This window comes from Lacerta agilis, chromosome 4 (genome assembly GCF_009819535.1).
Source record: "Lacerta agilis isolate rLacAgi1 chromosome 4, rLacAgi1.pri, whole genome shotgun sequence".
NCBI classification, from domain to species: Eukaryota; Metazoa; Chordata; class Lepidosauria; order Squamata; family Lacertidae; genus Lacerta; species Lacerta agilis.
This window is the reverse complement of record NC_046315.1, coordinates 81619392-81641013: the sequence shown is the minus strand read 5'-3', so window position 1 is coordinate 81641013 and position 21622 is coordinate 81619392. Positions and strand designations below refer to the sequence as shown.

At 40.9% G+C, this 21622-nt stretch overlaps 1 protein-coding gene across 1 annotated transcript in view; it reads right to left on the bottom strand.

Moving 5' to 3' along the window:
* SLC15A1 (solute carrier family 15 member 1) overlaps window positions 1-21622 on the bottom strand; it is a 35224-nt gene continuing 13602 nt past the window's right edge. Inside the window, exons 7-23 of the mRNA XM_033147849.1 lie at window positions 20859-20949; window positions 19468-19551; window positions 16710-16792; window positions 15677-15763; window positions 14698-14787; window positions 14121-14165; window positions 12931-12963; window positions 12735-12823; window positions 11478-11559; window positions 9501-9626; window positions 8072-8218; window positions 6762-6811; window positions 5904-6011; window positions 3659-3758; window positions 2339-2485; window positions 1427-1534; window positions 1-366 (exon numbers count right to left, since the gene is read on the bottom strand). Coding sequence (XP_033003740.1) covers window positions 175-366; window positions 1427-1534; window positions 2339-2485; window positions 3659-3758; window positions 5904-6011; window positions 6762-6811; window positions 8072-8218; window positions 9501-9626; window positions 11478-11559; window positions 12735-12823; window positions 12931-12963; window positions 14121-14165; window positions 14698-14787; window positions 15677-15763; window positions 16710-16792; window positions 19468-19551; window positions 20859-20949 — 1662 coding nt within the window. The 3' untranslated portion in view covers window positions 1-174. The remainder of the gene's footprint in view (window positions 367-1426; window positions 1535-2338; window positions 2486-3658; window positions 3759-5903; window positions 6012-6761; window positions 6812-8071; window positions 8219-9500; window positions 9627-11477; window positions 11560-12734; window positions 12824-12930; window positions 12964-14120; window positions 14166-14697; window positions 14788-15676; window positions 15764-16709; window positions 16793-19467; window positions 19552-20858; window positions 20950-21622) is intronic.

The following is a 21622-nucleotide window of genomic DNA, read 5'->3' as shown; positions in this document are numbered from 1 at the left end:
TTTTCTTCACAGGAGAACAGATTTTTTAATCTTCGCCCTCGGGAGGGAGGGTGTATTTTGACGGTGTTCACTAACCATCCCTGCCCAGTGAGAAGGCAGCAATTATGTGTCTCGGACTAGAGATGCAGTTGTCCCGATGACAGTTTATGTTCCCGTTCAGCCTTTAGTGTATGGTCACATCTGAGTCTGTAAAACGGGTGCATTTCCATTTTCATAAGATGACAGTTCCTTTTCCCTCTTCTTTTCATCCTCTACCATTTGAGCTTCAACCTCAACTGGATCCACATAAGTGTAAAAATAGGCCATGATGGCAAAAACAACAGTAACTGCAACTAGTAAACCTGCAAACAGAACGTATTCTACCCACTGTAAAATAAAAGTTAAAAAGAAAGTTTTTAGATTTATATATATTTATATTCATATATACAACATGCTATTGCTAACGAATAAGCATTTATGCATTAATTCAAAGAACAGAGCATTTTTAGCAGAAGTCTTTACATTATTTTAAGGCTTGCTTCAAACATTAGCACAGCCACATGAGATGCCCTTGGGAATCCAAACTGTCCAGCTTACCTCTTGTAGGAAGTAACACATGGTTCAGGAAAATTGAGACTGCAATCCTAACTGTGTCTACTCAGAAATAAGTCCTGTTGAATTGAATGTGGCTTACTGTCAGATAACTGGGGTTGCAGCCTGATGGGGAACAAATTTCCTTGCACTGCACAAAAGCAGTGGATAAGGAACAGGGGTAATTTTGTAGGATTGTGTCTGGCGCTTAACATGGAAATTCTGGTATCCAGAGAACCTCATTGAGATTTCCATTTCTATAGGTTTAACAGAACCTTGGCTATGCTATGGGCTACAAAATTGTGCTCTGCAAAAACTTAAAACTTCTGAGTCTTTAATTGAAGTCTTCCATCTTTAGATTTGCAAGTCATGTCACAATTGCTACCATCCAGAATCACCAGATTTTCTGAAGTTCTCCGACCTAACCATATGCTTTTGTACAAAAATTAAAGTTCCAGAGATTGAGTGTGATGGTTCTCCAGTGACTTATCCCCCCTCCCCACCCATACAGGATACAGGATATACAGCCCATATGAACACACAAGCCTTATTGAACACAGCAAGACATGTTTCTGAATGCATAGGATTGCGCTGTTAATGTACTGGACCCCTGCTGACTTCATGGAACCTATACCAAAGATTCCAACACATTAGAGATCAAGGATTCAAAGCCATCTGTATTTCTCACTGTGCATCTTATTGACATCTTTGCATGCTCAGTATTCTACTGAAACTACAACTCTGCCATAGTAACAGAGCTGTGTTTTAGTGACTGTTCTCCCCATGCAATACTGTTCACCAGTATATCTGTATATAAAAACTTGTAGCCCTGATGTTAAGACAAAGTTTACTTTACCTGTTCTTCAATTTTTGAAGCTCCAGCTATAATAAGAACAATGATATTTCCCACAGCCACTGTCAACAGCCATCCAGCTTGCAAAACAGACTTCATGTTTGCAGGAGCCTACCGAAACAAGTTATTTAATTGCACATTGTTTTAAGGTACAGTATATTTATTATCCAAAATTGGCTTTTCAAGGGCCAATTGCATATTTAGCAATTATGTTAAGGCTATGGGGATGGATTAAATACAAAACTCAGGAGGCAGAGGGTGCAACACTTTCCTTCCCCACTGTAGTCCCAACCAAAATCACCCCTACACTTGTTTTTTGCTCTTACTAGGATGAATGCCATCCACACGTAGGGGGTATTACTGGGGTTGCAATGGGATTGCAGTTCCCATGGAGGAAAAAATGTCAAGAAACATCCACCCACCCACCCTGTTGTTGAGCTTTCTATTAATTGTTTTTAACAATCCTGATGTGATTGCTATATGAGTTTTGCCCTCCTGGTGGTTGGATGTAGCTAGTAATCATTTGCAAGCTAAGAAATTACTTCTGGAACAGAGTAGAATTCCTTGTTCTTTTTTGATCACACCTAGTCACAAAAAAACCCAGAGCTTGGCTTTACTGGATCACATGCTCTAACTGTATCAGTTTCTACATGGGAAGTACTGTGCAGACTAGAAAAATATTCATAATGAGAACACCATTGAAAAATTTCAAATCTGAGTTAAAAGAACTATGCCACAGAACTAAGCTATGTGGGTCAGATGGCTTGGGATCCATCTGAAATACACAGATTCTACAAGCTCACTTGCAAACCCTACTGCCGGTATTTCCTTGGGAGCAGTCTGTATGTGTTTCTACTTTATAACATCTCAAGGCTACCGTTGCAACAGAGATATCTCTCAAGCAAAGAAATCTACCTGGTCATATGAAAACGACAGTCCAGTGACTGAGAAGACCACTTCGGCGCAGGTAATAATGAAATACTGAGGAATTTGCCAGGCCATACTGATTGTGTTGGGTTGAATGTCTTCAACATAGTTGAGGAGTACTTCGCTGCTGTTGCACTGAAAGGAAAACCAAATTACATTAATCCACACAAAGCCCTGCATTTTAAATAGGCAACACAAATTAAAAATAACTTTAATCAAAGCGTAAACTGGCACTGAAGACATAAAATATGAATAACTGCAAAAGACTACACCTTTACAAAAGGAAACATTCTTTTTTAAGTTGTTCACATTAAAAAAGATTATTATAAGCAAATGAACAATGAGAAATACAATGATCTCAGGTGCACTCGTCCAGAGATTCTGATGGCTACAAAATCTCCATTGTGCACACTGACAGAGCTTCCATGTCACCAAAGACTCCCCATTCATTTCAACAGAAGAAACAAGGGAATGCTTGAAGGGAGATACAGTCTCCGCTAAAGTGAATGGTAAAGCATGTTCATATAAAGAGATCAATGTGCAGAGAAGAGCACATGACTATGGATTAAATATGGAATTTGTACATTATGGCTACCAGATAATAATAATAATAAGAAGAAGAAGCTCATTTGACCAAGTTGCCCCAGCCACTCTGGGCAGCTTCCAACAAATCTAAACACAGTAAGATATCAAACATTAAAAACTTCCCTATACAGGGCTGCATTCAGAGGTCTTCTAAAAGTCAGATAGTCTATCAGACTATAGCAACCAAATCTTCAACAGATAGCAGATCATCTGGGTATATTTTAATTTGAAACCAAAAGCCTTCAAATTATAAAGTGGCTTGTGTATTTTAAGTTTAAACAGATCCTATTTACATTTACTGTGACTTCCATCATTAGCTATACCAACTCTTCAGTGCTAATCTTTTATGAAGGCACATGTGTTTACAACAGCAGTATACTTCTAGTCATATATATATATATTGCTTTGGTAACTTTGGTATGGTTATGGTATGATATTTGTTATATATCAGTACTGGTGAACCTATAGCTCTCTCTGGATACTGTTGGGCGCCATCAGCCTTAGCCAGCATTGAGAATGGTCAAGGATAATGGCAGCTGCAGGGTCAAAGACTCCCTAATCTTGATATATATGGTCAGATAGCAAGCCATAGCGAGGATAAAAAAAACACCATTATAATTCATGTGGAATAATTCATGCGCCATTGTTAACAGGTACCCAGAAACGTTCATGCAACTGCCAGCGGTGTTTCAATATTCCTTAAAGATGAGCAAAACAACTTACCCCCTCTACTACAATAGTGTAAGCGCTGCCATACCCAAATGTCAAAGACTTGCCACTGCAGTTACGAAGATCGCTGAGAATGGTAATGGTGATTTCTTTTCTGAGGGGAAAGATGGGGGGGGGGGAAATGAAGTCTGATCTACACAACCTACCCAATTTAATTCACTTATATGAAGCTATAGTGAAAGAAGAAGAATTGCTAGTATTGAGAGCAACAGCCTGAGCATTATTTGTTCAGCTTACGATCATTAACCACGTGCATTTCGGGTTAACTGCTTACTCCCAGTTCTAAAGCTTGCTGTGGTAGGATATTGTCTAAGGAAGTTTTTCTGACCACGCTCCCAGTGCACCATCGTTACTAGTGATCAGAATGAATTATATTATTCCATAGCATTTTAAAAGTAAAAGCTACCCCAATGAATGTATCTTTCCTTAATGACTTCTCACCAGGAACTATGAGGCTGTAGAACAACACGGGCAACCTTTTCAGCTTGGCAGGCTAAATCTGTATCTCCCCCTACCCCAGCTTTGACAGGTGGGTAGGAGTACCCACCTGCCAATAACCCAACACTATGGTGATGATGATGATGATTGGCAGGCCCTGTTAAAGATGGCCTGCAAAGGTAAACGGGAGTCACTGTCAAAGTTTAATCCTGCTTTCTGCAAGCAGTCGATCTAGTCATATCTATACCTGTCCCGTACTTGACATTACATATGATGTCAGGTATGGAGCAGGTGGGTGTGGTTTGGGGAATATGGCCTTGCAGGTGAAATGGAGGGGGGTTTGGATTTGATACCCCACTTTATCACTACCCGAAGGAGTCTCAAAGCGGCTAACATTCTCCTTTCCCTTCCTCCCCCACAACAAACACTCTGTGAGGTGAGTGGGGCTGAGAGACTTCAAAGAAGTGTGACTAGCCCAAGGTCACCCAGCAGCTGCATGTGGAGGAGTGGAGACGCGAACCCGGTTCCCCAGATTACGAGTCTACCACTCTTAACCACTACACCACACTGGCTCTGTGGGCCAAAATCCACCTACAAGCCAGAGGGTCCCATACTAGAAAAAGAGCATTTGCTTTACACAGCTTTCTCTCTTGCCAACCCCAATGCAATCTTCCAAAACTCACCCAGCTTTCAAGGTTTTCTGAGTTTGCAGTACACCTCTGGGTTTTATTTATTCTTGGGCTTTCTAAATTCAGCAATTAATGGGGGCAAATTATTTTGCTGCTACTGGGCAGCCATCCTACCTCCCATTTACTTTCATTACCAGGCATCATAAATATTGTAGGCGTGTGTAAGATGTATTTGTTTTTGTTGTTAAACTCATGGTTCGTTTCAGCACTTATTGGTCAAGCGTGCATGTGTTTTCTCACATTTGGATCATCTTCTCTCTTTTCGAGCTGACTCCCCCCCCCCACCTGTCTTCTGGCAGCCAACATTTTATTTACTCATAATTACCTTGGACTTTGCCATTTGTTCCAGGACACGGTGGGGAAAATGGCAGCCCTTGACAGCAGCAGCATTTTTTTGTGGTGGCTGCCATCTTTATTTATACAAAAAGTGTACACATTTTCTCCCTCACAAGACTAACAGCAGTTAGAAGGGGCTATTTAGAACAGGGCAAACAGTACAGCGCAAAAGGGGCTAAAAATATCTCAACCACCACCAGTGTATCAATCAAATTCCGGGCCTCATAGCTCTATTGCAGTGAAAAACACTGTAAACACATTCAGAGATCCAATCACAGATTTCCTGCCCAATATACCTAGCAGACATCCTGTGAGTATCCTTAAAGATACTCAGATTTGTTGTAGCATAAGCTTCCATGGACTAGAACCCACTTCATCAAACAAATGTTGGCACTGAGACAAATAATTACAATAAGACAATTTGTTTTATAACTAAAGTTTTTACTTGCACCGTATTTTTCTGTGTATAAGACGATTTTTTTTCTTAATTTTTTGAGTAAAAATGGGGGGTCGTCATAAACAATGTTTTTGGTGTGGCGATCAATAACTTTGAGGGCAATCACCCCAAAGTAGCTCAACAACTTTAATATCCCCCCCAAAAAACTCAGAAATACTGATTTCTTAATTAGGGGTTCAAAAAAATAGGGGTTGACTTATACACAGGGGCGTCCTATACATGGAAAAATATGGTATATATTATATGGTTGTAACCCACCCCACGACCTTTTGGTGAAGGACAGGTTTAAAAAATCTGGCAAACAAACAGTAATACTTACTCTCCTCTTTGGAAAGCCGTGTAGTTTGTTGGAGAAAAATAATCCACATATCCAAAGGTAACTCCACCCATAGTGATATTAATAGTTGAATCCATGTTGTTTATGAACCTTTAAGACATGATTTAAATGAAGTGTTTTTAAACAGCACAATTTATCAGTTATTGTAGATGTGGGGAACTTTTGGCCCATCAGTTGATGCTAAACTACAACTCCCATCATCCTTGGCCCTTGCAAGCATTCCCAAATGTTTGTATTAAACTATTAATACAAACTATGGAGTCCGGAGACTCCATGCAAGGTAATATGAATTTGTGACAACCAAGACTGAAGGTTTGTGCATCTTAAGTGAAATAACATATTTCTTATTTCATTTATATAATGGATAACTCAAGAATGGTGAATATTTGGCCCTCCAGATGTTGCTAAACAACCTTGTTAAGAAAGATTAAGAAATGTTTATGTAGCTGAAAAGCTCAGTTTCTCTGCTCCAATTTTTTTTAAAAATGAAATTGTTATAGCTTATGAAATCCCGTTGTTATTGAAGCATCATTCATACAGGAATGAAACATTATAGTCCATGCATGCATACTGCCAAAAAGTTCAGCCCCACTACACTAGGCTCAAGTAATGCCTAGGGATAGTCAACACATCACTATACCGAGTTGTTCTGTACCCACAAGTAGGCAGCAATAGGTGGAATGGCCGTGTGGGGCAGAACGGAGGAACTTGCAGCAGAATGCCCTATGTATTGAAAATCACTAGTGATTAAGGTGGGGGAAATGACACAGGACTAGTTTCCCTTTGAACGGAAGTCAATTTCTAAAATAAATTTTAAAAACATAAAAACGAATATATTACCTGATCTCATTGTTTCCTTGCTCTGGTTTTTCTGTGATGCCATCCACAAGCTTAGAGAACAGATAGATTTTGGGTTAGAGGAGTCTAATGGCTATTTTATAATGCCATTCATTTTTAACCAATACTGTACTTTGAACAAATAATAGTTCAGCATTCATAAACAGTTCTTGTTCAACTTTGAATCAATACTCCCATATTAAAGGCTTATGCAACTGAAAACGGGGGTGGATTGTGTCCCCCTTTGAAATATGGGTGAAGATGGAGACCTATGGATCCTGGGATATCCCTCTATGGACCATAACATCATAGGCAGTTTTAGACCTTGGATTTAATGGTCTCACAAGGTCTTCTTCGGGCAGCCATGTGTGATATTTTAGTTGTGAAGCACATCATTAACATTTCCCTTCTCCCTGGCCCCACCACTGCTATTCCATGTTTTAGAAATGCTTCTTCGTTCCTGATATGTCAGAGCAGGACAAAGCTTGCCAAGCCCATTTAAAAAATAATAATAATACCAGTACTTTGATCATGTGTGGTTTTACATTTTGAAAACATTTCAATCATCGTAGCATCGTGATTATGCCGAACACATTTACCTGGGAATAAGCACCACTAGAAAAGGGTAATATATTCTAAATTCAAAACAATAATGTGAGCACCTGTAACCAGTTACATGCCTAGCTGGCTGCCTCCTGACCAAGTGCAGATGTTGGGCCTGTTTGTCCCTGCCCCCCAACAACTGCAACTCTCAGGGTCATGGAGGTCCTGAGGGAGGGCCTTGCAGGCCCTGGCTGCACCTCTGTATAGAATTACAAGCCAAGTGTTAATTAGCATCAGTGTTAATCACCGTTGAGGACAACAGACTGCCCTCTTAACAAAGATTTGAAGTCAGCTATCAACATTGGTGAATACAGTACTCTGGTTATCCTTAACCAAGATTAATGTCAGTGGAATCTAGACACATACTTTAAAAACGTTGTGGAAATGTTTTTTTAAAAAAACGTTTTGGAAAAAATATATTGAATTTGCCATAGCTCACCATTGCCATCTAGTGTCACATTTGTATAATGCACTTACAACACACTTAAAATGTTTTATTTGCTGCTGTATAGCTGAGTCCCAGGACTGAAGTGCTAATAGTGTATTAGCCGTTTTTTGTGCTTCAGTTTCTCTCAGGCTTCCAACGAATACAATTTTTTTCCAGAAAGCTGCCAGAAGTATCCACCTGGCATTGGACTTCCTGAGTATTATTTTGACACGCAACAGAAACTAAAAGGCTGGTTTCTTAACTAGCTTTTAAACTGACTTACCAGCTCAGCTTGGACCCCATATCTATTTGATATTTGAAGGGTGTGGCGTTCTTTTCCCACGTAAACAAATGTTCGATTTGAAAATTCATTCCCATAGTTTATTTCAATATTGCTTAACTCTCCTGTGTCAAAAGTGAAGTAGCCTGTCTATAAACAAAGATAAAATACAATGAAACAGTTAACATTCCTTTCACCAAAGAACTTTGATAAAGCTCTATTTGCCTCTTATATTACAGATCGCAACAATTACAGCTACACACAGTGCATGTGAGGTTCATAGGGTGTTTGTTTCTTTCCCTCCCTCTCAAAAGAGGTAGTAAATCAACACTGATGTAACCTTTTCCTTCTTTCATAACATGTAAAACTGGAGTATAACAACCTTTATGGTAATCCAACCAGTGGTGGAAGAAGGGGGGCGGTGGGGCGATCTGCCCAGGGTGTCACCACTGAGGGGTTGACAAAATGCCGGGTGGCACTCACCGCGGGGCCTGCAGCACACCCGAGCCACGCATCTTTCCTGGGAGTGATGCGGTGGCTTGGGCGCCCACAGGCTCCGCGCTGCTCCAAACAGTCCGCCGGCGGCCTCACCCTTAGCTGTAGGGCGGCTGAGTGGGAGGAGGCAGGCAGACTCCTTGGAGGCCCTGCAGAGGCCCACCCCTGGGCTCAGGGCACACACGCCACCCCAGGCACCCAATCGGCTTGCTCCGCCACTGAATCCAACTGAGATAGACCTGGAGCTAAGGTGGATGCTGTTAATAAAACAAGAAACCTAAAACAATATTTGGGGATATAACAGAAGCACCAGTTCCAGGATGTAAGAAATTACACTCCATTTAGGATATTCTGCACAAACTATCACATTTTAAGAAGGATAAGCAATAAGCAACAACTCTACAGAATAAGTTTTACCCAAAGCTGACCCATTGAAATTAACGGACTTTAGTCCACTCATTTTAATGGGCTTATTCTAAGTAAAACTTAGATTAGTAAAACCACCCTTAGATTAGAAAAAAATAAGAATGAAGGAAAATGTTTTTGTTGCAACAGAAAATATGGGGAAAAATTGATTTGCCTAGCTACTGAGGCCAGTGCTTTTTTCCTGAGGATACTCAAGGGTACATAGTACCAGCACCTTTTTTCCAGATGTTGTGGCAATTACAGTAACAACTTCATGGTGAGCACCTTCCTTTTTTCTTAAAGAAAGCACTGACTGAAGCTGTCCTGAGAACCCTATTGGATGTTAAAGTGGGGTCTAAATGGAATTTCAGTGTACTAATTCTGCTTCTGGACTATTTAAATCGCAAACCATCCACCAGTGAAAACACCAAAATATGAATAAATGGAATTGTTCTTTCCCAAAACGCACATGCCACAGATTCAAATAATATAAAAGTTAAAATTAAATGCAAAATTAATTCTCAAAACTTACTGAATTTGCAGAACCCACTTCAGCATTCTGATTGGTACCAGCAAAGCGAACTGTTGCACTGCTGTTCCCCATATTTATTACTTTGATTTGGGATTGGCCTGCCGCAGGAAATTCTGGAATAGTTCTCTGCAGAGGAAGAAAAATGTGTAAAAAGAAAAGGGTCACCTTTTTTAAAAGCACCTCTTTCTTTCCCAGGGCAAAACCGTACATTAAATGAAACACCTAAGGTTTCCAAATCTTTTGTTTTTCATACTAATATGGAAGTCAAGTCATTTGCTTAAACCTTCCCACTGCTACTGATTCTCTCCTGCAAATCCCCAGGCCTTTAAAATAGGTGTTTTCCGCCCCGGCCCCCACCCCTCTCCGCTGGCAAAAGCAAATTAGTCCATTTCAGGCTAAGTTGCATAACTGAGGAGGAAACTTGCATGGAAGTATAATGGGTGGGAGAAAGGAATGACTAATTCACCCTACAATTCTTAAATTCTGCCCTGCAAGTGTGGCCAATATTTAATCACATATAAAATAAGAAGGGAGGTTGCACACCACCCCAGTCTCCAAGCAATGCAGAAGTTATTGGGATTCTAGGCCAGGGTTTGTGTTTCCTTTGGAAATGAAGCAGAGATCATGGTGTCCTTGTGATATATGCTTTATTTACACATATATACAACCTGAGTCTACGATGCAGGGTTTCACAGCATCAAAACCCCAAGAGGGCCTGTTTCCCCAACAGCCGCAGCCTTGGATTCAAACAGGAATCACGCATTTCTCTGTCTCTTTCCATCTTACTGCTTTGCCTCTAGCAAACTGCGCCTCTCTCTTACTAACTATTCACAAGTTGAAAGAAGAAGAAGAAGAAGAAGAAGAAGAAGAAGAAGAAGAAGAAGAAGAAGAAGAAGAAGAATTTGGATTTGATATCCCGCTTTATCACTACCCAAAGGAGTCTCAAAGCGGCTAACAATCTCCTTTCCCTTCCTCCCCCACAACAAACACTCTGTGAGGTGAGTGGGGCTGAGAGACTTCAAAGAAGTGTGACTAGCCCAAAGTCACCCAGCAGCTGCATGTGGAGGAGCGGAGACGCGAACCCGGTTCACCAGATAACGAGTCTACCACTCTTAACCACTACACCACACTGGCTCTCAAAGAGGGGCCCTCAACCGTTTCCCGTTTCCCACAGAGCCCCTTTTTTGGTTCTCCTGACTGGAAAAGAAAGAGAACCCAAAAGAACCAAAATTGGCAGATCCTTCCACCCCTTTTCTCTGTAGCATTTTATATCATCGCATGAAAACCTGAAGCTGCCTTAAGACAGGTCATCTGTCAGTATGCCTAGTACATTATATTCATTTAACTAGATATACTGGTGCTGTAACTGGAGACCATCTGAAAGGAAAGTATGTCCTCTGCCACTGAATTGTGGCCCTCCCTTCTCAGATGAATTTTGACCCTATTCAACTGCATGTTCTCCAAAGTGGTCTCTCGCTTTCCCCATAAATATAATAAAAAATTAAAAAAAAATCCTTCCAGTAGCACCTTAGAGACCAACTAAGTTTGTTCTTGGTATGAGCTTTCGTGTGCAGTGTGCATGCACACGAAAGCTCATACCAAGAACAAACTCAGTTGGTCTCTAAGGTGCTACTGGAAGGATTTTTTTAATCTTTTATTTTGTTTTGACTATGGCAGACCAACATGGCTACCTACCTGTACCCATAAATATAATTCATCCTATCTTTTCAGCATTCCCTCATATAAAAATTCACTAAGAAGGATGTTGGGCAGGGAGCATGTTAAGTATTTTCAAATTTTCATTGTATGTTTCATTTGCAGGATTTGGTATTTCTGTTTGTCTGATTTGTATAAACATTTGTTGTTTTTTAACTTCAAAATCAAACCTCTGTTCTTTTCCTTAGTGGTAAAAATGAAGACAAAAAGCTAAATGGTTAGGCCTTGCTAGTTTTTTTGTTTTTTGTTTATTTTACTTACGTCTATCTGCACCTGCACCACAGCAGCAACGACAAATGCCAAAGCAGCCAGCAACATGCCAACTGTCATCTTCCTCAGAGGCCTGGTGAAGGAAGAAGGAGCAAGCAGATCTTCAGAAGCATACTTGGCTTGGAACAATGACAGGGAACTCTCTGAAACTCTCCAGATATTTGTTGGACTAGAACTCCCATCACCCCTGCTCATTGGCTGTGCTGGATGATGCTGATGGGAACTGATGCCCAATAACATCTGAACAGCCACAGGTTCCCTGCCACAGTTTGAAACTTTAAGCTGTCATTAAACCCACTGCTGCTTACAGGCCTTTGAAAATGATTGCACATTGTGAATTATCCCTGTGAGTATATTAGCAGTATTCTCCAGTAGCGCATGGAAAAATTACTTGCAAAGATGCAACTTGTTAAGTATTCCCATGGCTTTTAGGGCAGGGGTCAGCAAACTTTCTCAGCAGGGGGCAGGTCCACTGTCCCTCAGACCTTGTGGGGGGCCGGACTATATTTTGAAAAAAAAAATGAACAAATTCCTATGCCCCACAAATAACCCAGAGATGCATTTTAAATAAAAGCACACATTCTACTCATGTAAAAACACCAGGCAGGCCCCACAAATAACCCAGAGATGCATTTTAAATAAAAGCACACATTCTACTCATGTAAAAACACCAGGCAGGCCCCACAAATAACCCAGAGATGCATTTTAAATAAAAGCACACATTCTACTCATGTAAAAACACGCTGATTTCCGGACCGTCTGCGGGCCGGATTGAGAAGGCGATTGGGCCGCATCCGGCCCCCGGACCTTAGTTTGGGGACCCCTGTTTTAGGGTCTCTATAACACTAATTACTAGCCTAAATTCTCGAGAAAGCCACGTTGTTTATAGCTTTTTCACTACATTATTTATAGCACTTAAGGAAAATGGCAGGCTCAAAGCTCATTCCGGCCACTTTCAGACATCACAAAATCTTCCCTGGGCATATGCAATAATAGCCCATAGAATAAGTGCTCTAGTTTTAGTTATTGATGCTCAGCAATGAAGCCACATTTTTTTTCCATTTGCCTGAGGGTAAGGCCAAAATTTATCTGAAGATAATTTCCAGGAATTTTTTTCTTTGTGCGGTCCCACCTAAACTTCGGAGAGCAATTGTCATATTAAAAATGTTTTTTTAATACCAACCCCACCTTGTCTGTATCTTTCCCCCACTGCCACCTAACTTGCTGAATTTCACCACATTCACTTACGTGAAATTTATGTGACATTTCTTAATTAGAGGATAAACAACAGCGTCTACAACTGGGACCATTATAACAATGAGGATTGGGTTTACAGTCTGTTGAGAGGAAAGGGGGAAAACACGAGAAAGTTAATAACTTTCAAACAGCTTATATAAATGTCACTTGAAATAGCTGAAAACATAAATGTAAAAGCTCACTGCACCTGCATCTGGTCTGGCTGAATCTGAACAGGGCCCTGGAGAGAAAGAGAGAGATGTGTATCTTACTTTTAAGGTACTTGTAAATTGAAACTTAAAATATCCTTGCCCAATCTAGCCAAGAGCATCCATGCATGTACAGCTGGATCAGACCAAATTCTGACTAATTTAGCATCTTATTTCTCACAGTGGCCAACCAGATGCCTTCGGGAAGTCCACAAACAGAACATGAGAGCAACAGCGTTCTCATACTATTGATCCACAGCAACTGGTATCATTTCTGAGGCATGTTTCCTCCAGTTAGGGAAGTAGTTATATAGCCAACATGACCTATATCTGTTCAAAAGCCTTATTCTCTGCGAATTTGTCTAAACTTCTTTTAAAGTAGGGTTTCCCAAGCTTGGGTCTCCAGCTGTTTTTGGACTACAATTCCCATCATCCCTAGCTAGCAGGACGAGCAGTCAGGAGTGATGAGAGTTGTAGTCCAAAAACACCTGGAGAAATTTGGGAAACCCTGTTTTAAAGCCTTCTAAGTTGGTGGCCATTCCCCACATCTTGTGGAAGCAAATTCCATAGTTGAATTAGACATTGTCTGAAGAAGTACAGCGGTACCTTGGTTTTGGAACAGCTTAGTTTATGAACAACTTGGATCAAGAACGCTGCAAACCCGGAAGTAGATGTTTTGGTTTGTGAACTTTGCCTTGGAAGCAGAACATGTTCCGCTTCCTGTTGAGTGTGTACCATTTGTAAATTGAGTCCCCCGCTGCTATGGGAAACCACGCCTTGGTTTAAGAACGCTTTGGTTTAAGAACGGACTTATGGAATGGATTAAGTTCATAAACCAAGGTACCACCGTACTTCCTTTCATCTGTCCTGAACTATTCAGCTTCTTTGGATAACCTTGAGTTATTACGAGAAAAACTTTGCTCTGTTTTCACCTCACCATGCATAATTGTGTAAATCAATATCACATCTAAACTAAAAAGTTCTGAATAATGTAAACTTTACTGGTAGGGGAGCTGGTCTGACTCCCTGGCAATATTTGTTGCCCTCCTCTGCATCCAAGCAGGCCAGCACACAAATATCACTTGCTAGGCCAGGAAAATGGGCACGCTTCCAGCGGTGTGTATCCAAACATACAAACTAAGATCTGCCTAGAGCTCAAGCAGGTTTGTAAGTTTAAGAAACAACTTACAAAATCTCCATCCATTGTTGTGGCCTGCAATGTCCATCGTGATCCCTTTGAAACAAAACATTAGAAATTTCTTTTAAAAAGCTATTGTCACCAAATATCCTCAGGGTACAGTAAGTGTCTGCAGAATACCAAAAGTATTTGCTGTACTAATAAGACACCTTGTGTCCATGTTGTAAAGAACAATGGGTAAGAAACCTTATAAGTAATTTTATCAACAATGCCAAAAGGCAAGAACAATTAATTTTTAGAAGCTTTTGCCAGCCAAAGGAATACCGAAAATAAAAATAACTTCTAAGTGGACAATCATAGGTGAAAAATCTGCTGTGCCTTCTCTCACACATAATCACATATGTTACATCAGTGGGCACATAATTAATTAATTTTTTTACGAGTAAGATTGTTCTGCTGGCTAAAACACCTACCGGTACAAATAATAATGGAAAGTATTATAACAATAACATTGAAAAAATAAACAGTGCATATCCAACAGTGTATCATGACTTAGATGAGGTGGGGTGGGGATAGGAGCTTTTTAAACACCTGAATAAATTGTTAACAATTTTCTTTCCAAAGTTACCTGCTGATCAAAAAGTGCCCAAAACATGGGAAGAGGAATATACAGGAACAGCACTCTTAAGACCATCTTTGTCTGGGCAATAAGTCGTTTCTGTAACAAAGGAGTGAAACGAATCATAATGATAATAAAATACCAACTTTTTAAGAATGAGGTTTTCCATATATAGATTAGAGAAGGTAACAATGCTGTTCAGAAATACCAGCGACCCACCCCCTTATCACAAAACGGCCCATCCCCTTATCACAAAGCGACCGTCCTGTAACTCTTGATGTATGGGCCATGATCAAAATTATTGGAATACAGAGAAAGGTAATCCTAGGCTTAAAATTATGCCAGAGGGTTGAGTCTCAGCCTAGGCAGAGCCCAAATGTGCCAGAACAATAAGGCTGATGAGGTGACACAACTAAGATACAGAATATAGGAAGCACATTTCCAAATGCAGCCAATTTGGACCACACATAATCTAGGCTGCACAAGGAGGAGACTACTGGTTCTGTTTCAGAAACAATGCAGTATCTTTATCTGCCAAAGAAGTGAATCGGTAAATTAAACACCTGATTTCCATTGCAGATTAGGCACAACTGTGTCAATTGCATTTATTGATTCTGATCTGCTTCCATTAGATCAGCTTAGTGACTTACTGGACATAGAATGCTGCCTTACACTGTTTAAAGTCTTAAGCGATGCTTACACACAGAGCGCTATTTCTTTTAATTTGACACTAGTTCAAGCACTTGTTTAAATCTCTGAACTCTGTGGATTCAGATCTTGTTTGATGGCTGTTGCCTTTCCAATCAGCTGTAAATCCCTGCGTGATCTACTGGACTTGGAAGTGACAGGCAGAGAGATTTTATAAAGGGTAAAAGGTGCCAGAAGTCATGGAATCTCCTTAAACTTTGCATTGTTAAGTATAAGGCAAATATGTCATATAAGGGGACAGGTTTTTAAGCTCTCTGAACAGACAAAGAGCACAACTTACATCAAACTTCTCGCTGGCCCAGTCCAACCAGTGCTCCCTCTTGGGGTATTGCTTGCTGCGATGTCTAAATCTGTTTCCAATAGCAAACTGCAAAGAGACCATTTACAAATTGTTAAACAATGTTGTTGTTTTCCCCCAAATTAGTTCACAAATTCTTGTGGAAAGGAAAATGCTTCCCAGCTGCCCGAAATGCAAAATGAAGCAAAGACAGAAACGCTGCCAACAGGATGTGGCAACTGTCATCACTGCCCACCTCCCCCTCCTTTCAATGGGTTTACTGTAAACTGAGCTATTTTAGTTGGTTTATGAATATAAGTTGCTGCATTTTAAATGCAAATGTATTATGTTGTACTTCACAGAGTTATATCAGCAGAGACCTCAAAACCTCTGTTTTTCTGTACTCTATATATATATGTCTAGACATAGGTGCTATTGGCAGCTGTTTGCTTTTTAAAGATCACTTTTTCACAATGTTCCAGGCAATCTAGATCAAGGTTTCCAAATCTTGGGTCTCCAGCTGTTTTTGGACTACAACTCCCATCATCCCTACTTAGCAGGACCAGTGGTCAGGGATAATGGGAATTGTAGTCCAAAAACAGCTGGCGAGTTTCCCAAGTTCGGGAAACCCTGATCTATCTAGAATTATCGTAGGGACTTATACAGGTAATGTAATCCTAATGTTTGACTGTGTACACAACATATCTTTAAAGGAAATTATTTTCCTCAAATAATTCTGGGCCCTGTATTTCACCCCTCACAGTTACAGTTCTCAGCAAACAAACTACTGTACAGTGCCTAGAATCCTTCGAGGGGAGAAATAGTATAGTGTGTACACAGCATTTGAGTGGCATGACCACTCAACAAGCACATTAACATCAGTTTTAAACTGAAGTTAGTGTAACAAACCATTCTCTCTCTAGGATCAAACTCGGGGGGGGGGATGAAATAAAAAAAATAAATTATTAGATACTTAATTTTGTGACACTTAACAGTTGTCCTTGAAAATGCTAGCCATGAATTGTATATCGCTTACCGTAATACATCCGGCAACGCGGACCATTACGTTGCCTTGAGGTCGAACTTTTTTGTACATGGTGCTTCCAACTATGAACACAACTGCAGAGAAAAATAAAGAACACCCAAGATTTGCTGAGGCTGTAGCAATCTGCAACAGGGCAAGACCATGCCATGCAAGGAGATCCAGAGAGCATGAACATTACGTTAAGTCAAGGTCACAGTTTATTTGGGCCACAGGCCATAAAAACATCAAATACAGCGTAGGTTATCAAGAAAAACCACAGCAAGAAACAGAGAGGGAGAATATGAGGGATGGCACATGTCCACAGACTGAACAAAACCCATACACAATCAAAAATAGTAAAATGCAAACAATTTGAACTCATCTTCCTCTTAATTATTGTTGACCGAATGTTGATGGTTACAGGTAGGGGGAGGAGCCCTTTATTTTCTGGGTTGGAATCTGCCATAAAAACTGATATGTAGAATTCATCTGAGTTTTCCAGGTGAAAAGAATGCATTGAGGAAATAAAACAATAGCTTATATTCCTGTGCAAATTACAGTAGAGGGAAAGATATGCAACAACATTTCGACTGTGACACTTTGACAGGGACAAATTCTCAAGCGCCAAAAGGCAGTCTGGTAAATCAAATTTTCGTAACGGCTGAAGAAGTCACTTCGAGATCTAGTACAGCAATCACAGTGTTCAGAGTGTAATACTTCCACAACTTAGCTCAGGTAGGAGCTGTGGCAAAGGAGTTCCTCCTCATTGACATTTAACTCATTTCTCCACCAAAAACTTCACACAGGATGACACTGTAACTGCCCGCAAGCATCAGCAAGGGATACCATTGCAAAATACAGAGGTTTAGGTCTCCACTGGCAGCCGAAGCATCAGGCCTTGTGACTAGTATCTGGATTCAGTGGAGGTTGGTCCATTAGAGTGAATGGGACCACTAATCTCAACCTGCCTTCTTACAACTAGTGTAGGGGGTGGCACTGCTTCCAGCTCTGTGCGGCCCTTGCAGAATTAAGCAGAGGAGGATGTAGACAAAACTGTAATTAGTTGCCTCTGCTTCTCGTTGGCTGTAGCACCACCTACTGTTGGTACCCCCACCTTGTACCCAACTAGTACCAATCAGTGCTGTCAAGTATCCCGTTTTCCCCAGGATTCTCCCTTATTTCAAGCAGTTTCCCGCTGCTCTCCCTTATTTTTTATTTCCCTTAAATTTCCCGTTTTTAATGGAAGCAGCTCCTCCCCTGCTGGCCAGGGACTGGGTGGGAAGACCTCGCCTACTTGGAGAGAAAAGCCTCCGCCATCAAAGCAAGAGGGAGCCATTTCCCGTGCTTACAGGGGGGTGTATTCCTCCCCCTGCATCAGCCCCTATCCGTTGCCGCCGAGCCCCTCAGCCAGCCAATAGGGTTAGCTGGCGGGCGGAGCCTGGCTGCCTTTGAGCAGCTGCTGCTTCCTGTCCTGTTTTGATGGGATCAGACAAGAAGGCGATGGGGCTCCATCGCGCAGAGCACATGGCTGCCCTCCTCTTTGCTGGCTGCCCTCCTCTTTCCTCCACTCCGAGCCTGAGCCCCGCCCACTTTTGCTTCTGGCTCCGCCCACCACTGACATGTGACTGTCCCCAGGATAGGTGAGACTGCTGATCCCTTATTTTCAAATCCGAAACTTGACAGCTATGGTACCAATAGGCACCAACCATCACTACCTGGGTTGCTGAAGTGAAGAGGGAATGTGTGCCCCTGAGCACGTAAGACTAGCCACACACCCTTCTTACACCCTTTCCCCCCTCCAAATAAAGTCCTATCCTTATCATCCTTCCACTTTACTTACAGCTGTTTTTGTTTGCTAACTCTTTCCCCATCTCCTCTCAGTTCACCATAGCATGATATTGCATATTCCTTCCCAACGACACACGTTTCATTTTTAGCCACCCAAGTTCTTATCTCCTCTCTCCCACCCACTCCTTCTTCAACACCACATTCCTCCTACTAGCTCTGACAGCTTCCCAAGCATTAATTTAAGAACAGCAGGTTCCTGGCGTGCTGCTCCAGAACCTAGTGTAATGTTAGGGTTTGCTCTCTAAAAGTCACAAAAAGTTTACAAGCTACTGAGCACTCCCTCACTGGAGGAACAGCTCTCATATTACAGACTAAGGCTGCAATCTGATGAGGAAGACCTACGCAGGTGGGAAGATGAGGGAGTTGCTAATCCTTTCTGTCGAGAAACTGGTCCAGTTGCTTTTACTTTAGCTGCGGAAAAGATGTGGGTCTAAAATAAGGCTTGCATTTCCATAGGCTATACACAGTTGATCCAGGTAGGATGAAACAAAGAAGTGAGTACCAGAAAACCTATGGGTTCTATCCAACTAAGTTCTACTCAGAAAAAAACCCACTGGAATGGACATAAGCCATGTCCATTAAATTCGGTGGGTCTACACTGAGTAAATCTGATCTGATGATCAACAGAGAGATTGCATCCCATTTCTGATATTTCTATTTTAATAGTACTACTACATTTTTTAAAAAAAATAAAATCTTTTTTTTTAAAAAAAACCCTCTTTTTCAAAATTGCAGTGCAATTATATTCCTGTCATTGTCCATCCTACCCTTGCTGCCCTGCAGGTAAAAAACACACGCTAAAAATCAATGAAGAAAGAGCACGATTTCTCCTTCTGCAACCCAGACTACATCAAAATGCAGAAAATGAGAGTTAAAGCAAATATGACAGGTAAGTGGAAAATGAAAAAAGCATTTGACTTACACAGTGCAACGGCCATTAGTATAGCAGGAACACCGAATGCGAGAGGGTAACATTTTTGCTTGACGTGAATTCCACATTCTACCCCTAAATCAAAATAAATAAGCAGTATATATTATCATGACGCTTTCCTCAAGCAGAAGCCTGTGTAGGCTACATTTTACCCATCTACCTCTGCCTATTTATTTATTTATTTATTTATTTATTTTCTCACACATATTCAGAGTAACCACTATAAATATTTCTCAGGAGGAGTCTCATTTCAGATTTGGATGGGAGAGAGCAGAGTTTCCCAGTGAGGTATGGAGACATGCTCTTTCATATATTCAGGATTACATTGAGGGGGGGAAAGCCCTGTATTTTATGAACATTTGGTACAATGACTTTATGTTTACAAAATCATAATGTTGATACTACTAACACAGGCAAGTTATCCTCTTTTTTTCCAACCAAAAGATTTGTACCTCTGGCATGCATAGGCCCTTTCAAATGTTGCTAATGATGGTCTCCTTACTACACAGAGCCGGTGGCTTGCATCCAACAGGACCCTGCAGAAGTGGAAGGAGATCTTCGCCCGACAAAAGAGGTGTGTCTCCATTTTATGCCTCACAAATCTCCATGCTGCACCACACACTTGCTAGGCAGTCCCTTCACCCTCCAAAAATGTCTTTTTGGGTGGAGATAAGGAATTGTAGAGGGGCAGCAGCAGTGGAATTCTGTTCATGCAGCTCAGTGAATGGGCCAGAGGCTGAGATGCTCCTAAAGGAATAATCCTACCAATAAAAAAATGGCATAACTCCTGCTGTGTCATCACTAAATGGCACCACTGAAACTTTTGTGTACACTTTTGCCCAGTCTCCTTGCCATCATTTCTTAAGGCTGCTCTCAGACAACCTGTTTGCTGCACTACGTTTCTAGGGAGGTTAGACGACACAGGCTATTTATTGGGAATTCACTTTGATTTGTTTTGGGGAGGTTAGATGACATTGTATCAAGCAAGTTATCTCACGTTTTCCAGTGCCGTCGCTTTCCTTATTGCTAAAAGTCTAGATTTGTAGGGAAATTTAAGCTTGCACAACCTGAATTTGGTGGTATGTGATTGAATCCCATCTGAAAATATCTTATTTATGCAAATCTAATCTAGCCATCGAATCTAATGCGCACCCCAGTTTTCAAAACCTTGAAACCAAAAAAGTATTATCTGGCGAATGTAAATGTGCCATCAAATCCAATGTGCACCCTAATTTCCGTGATGTAATTTGGCCAAAAAAAGTGTACATTACATTCGAGTAATTATGGCAATAGCAGTCTGGACACACCCTTAGAACCCTGACCCTGATGTTGGATGGTTAATATTCTCACACACACAAATTAATTAGAAAAGCAATTTTTACCTCTAAGAATTGGTGTGATTATAGTAGAAAGAAGGCTTCCAGCATTAATGGCCAGGTAGAATATAGAGAAGAACCTATTTCTTTGTTTTTCCTGAAATACAAAGGAGAAAATTAGCGTAAAATATCTTTTTGAAAGCCTATTTTTTGAAAAGCACAAACTGCAAAGTAATTGCTAATTCAGCTAATGGTCAGAGAATAATGCCAAGTGTTTGACTGTGTGGGCTTTATATACACTGGCATCTGTCTGTCTCAGGAGACAAATGTCCATCTGTATATGTGTGTCTGTGTGTGTGTTTGTGTTTGTGTGTATGTATACACACACACAGCCATACATACATGCAGGGCTTCTATAAATAAATCATGCTTTTGCAAAACCACCATGATAGATTTTAAGAAGCAAATTCTACATTTCAATATAGTGTTGCGACTTGGGTGGATTATTATTATTTCGACAGGACAGGGTTAATGGAGCTTCAATGACTACAAACTGATATTCCATAATAGCCATTGGTAGAACTGCCTACGTCTTATGTTAGGGAAATTACAGGGAACTAGGCTAGGAAATGGTTGGAGAAAATTTCTCATCTTCATTCGTTCTCCTCCCGCACAGCAATACTCCAGTGAGATGGAGAGGACAAGGTAGGTGTAAGTGGAAAAAAACCCAATAGGAACATTTTCAGATATGAGTTTTAGATGAAACAATGAGAAGGCAAGCTCTGGAAAGTGCCTTTGCGGACCTGCCTGTCTCTGGAGATCTGATGTGG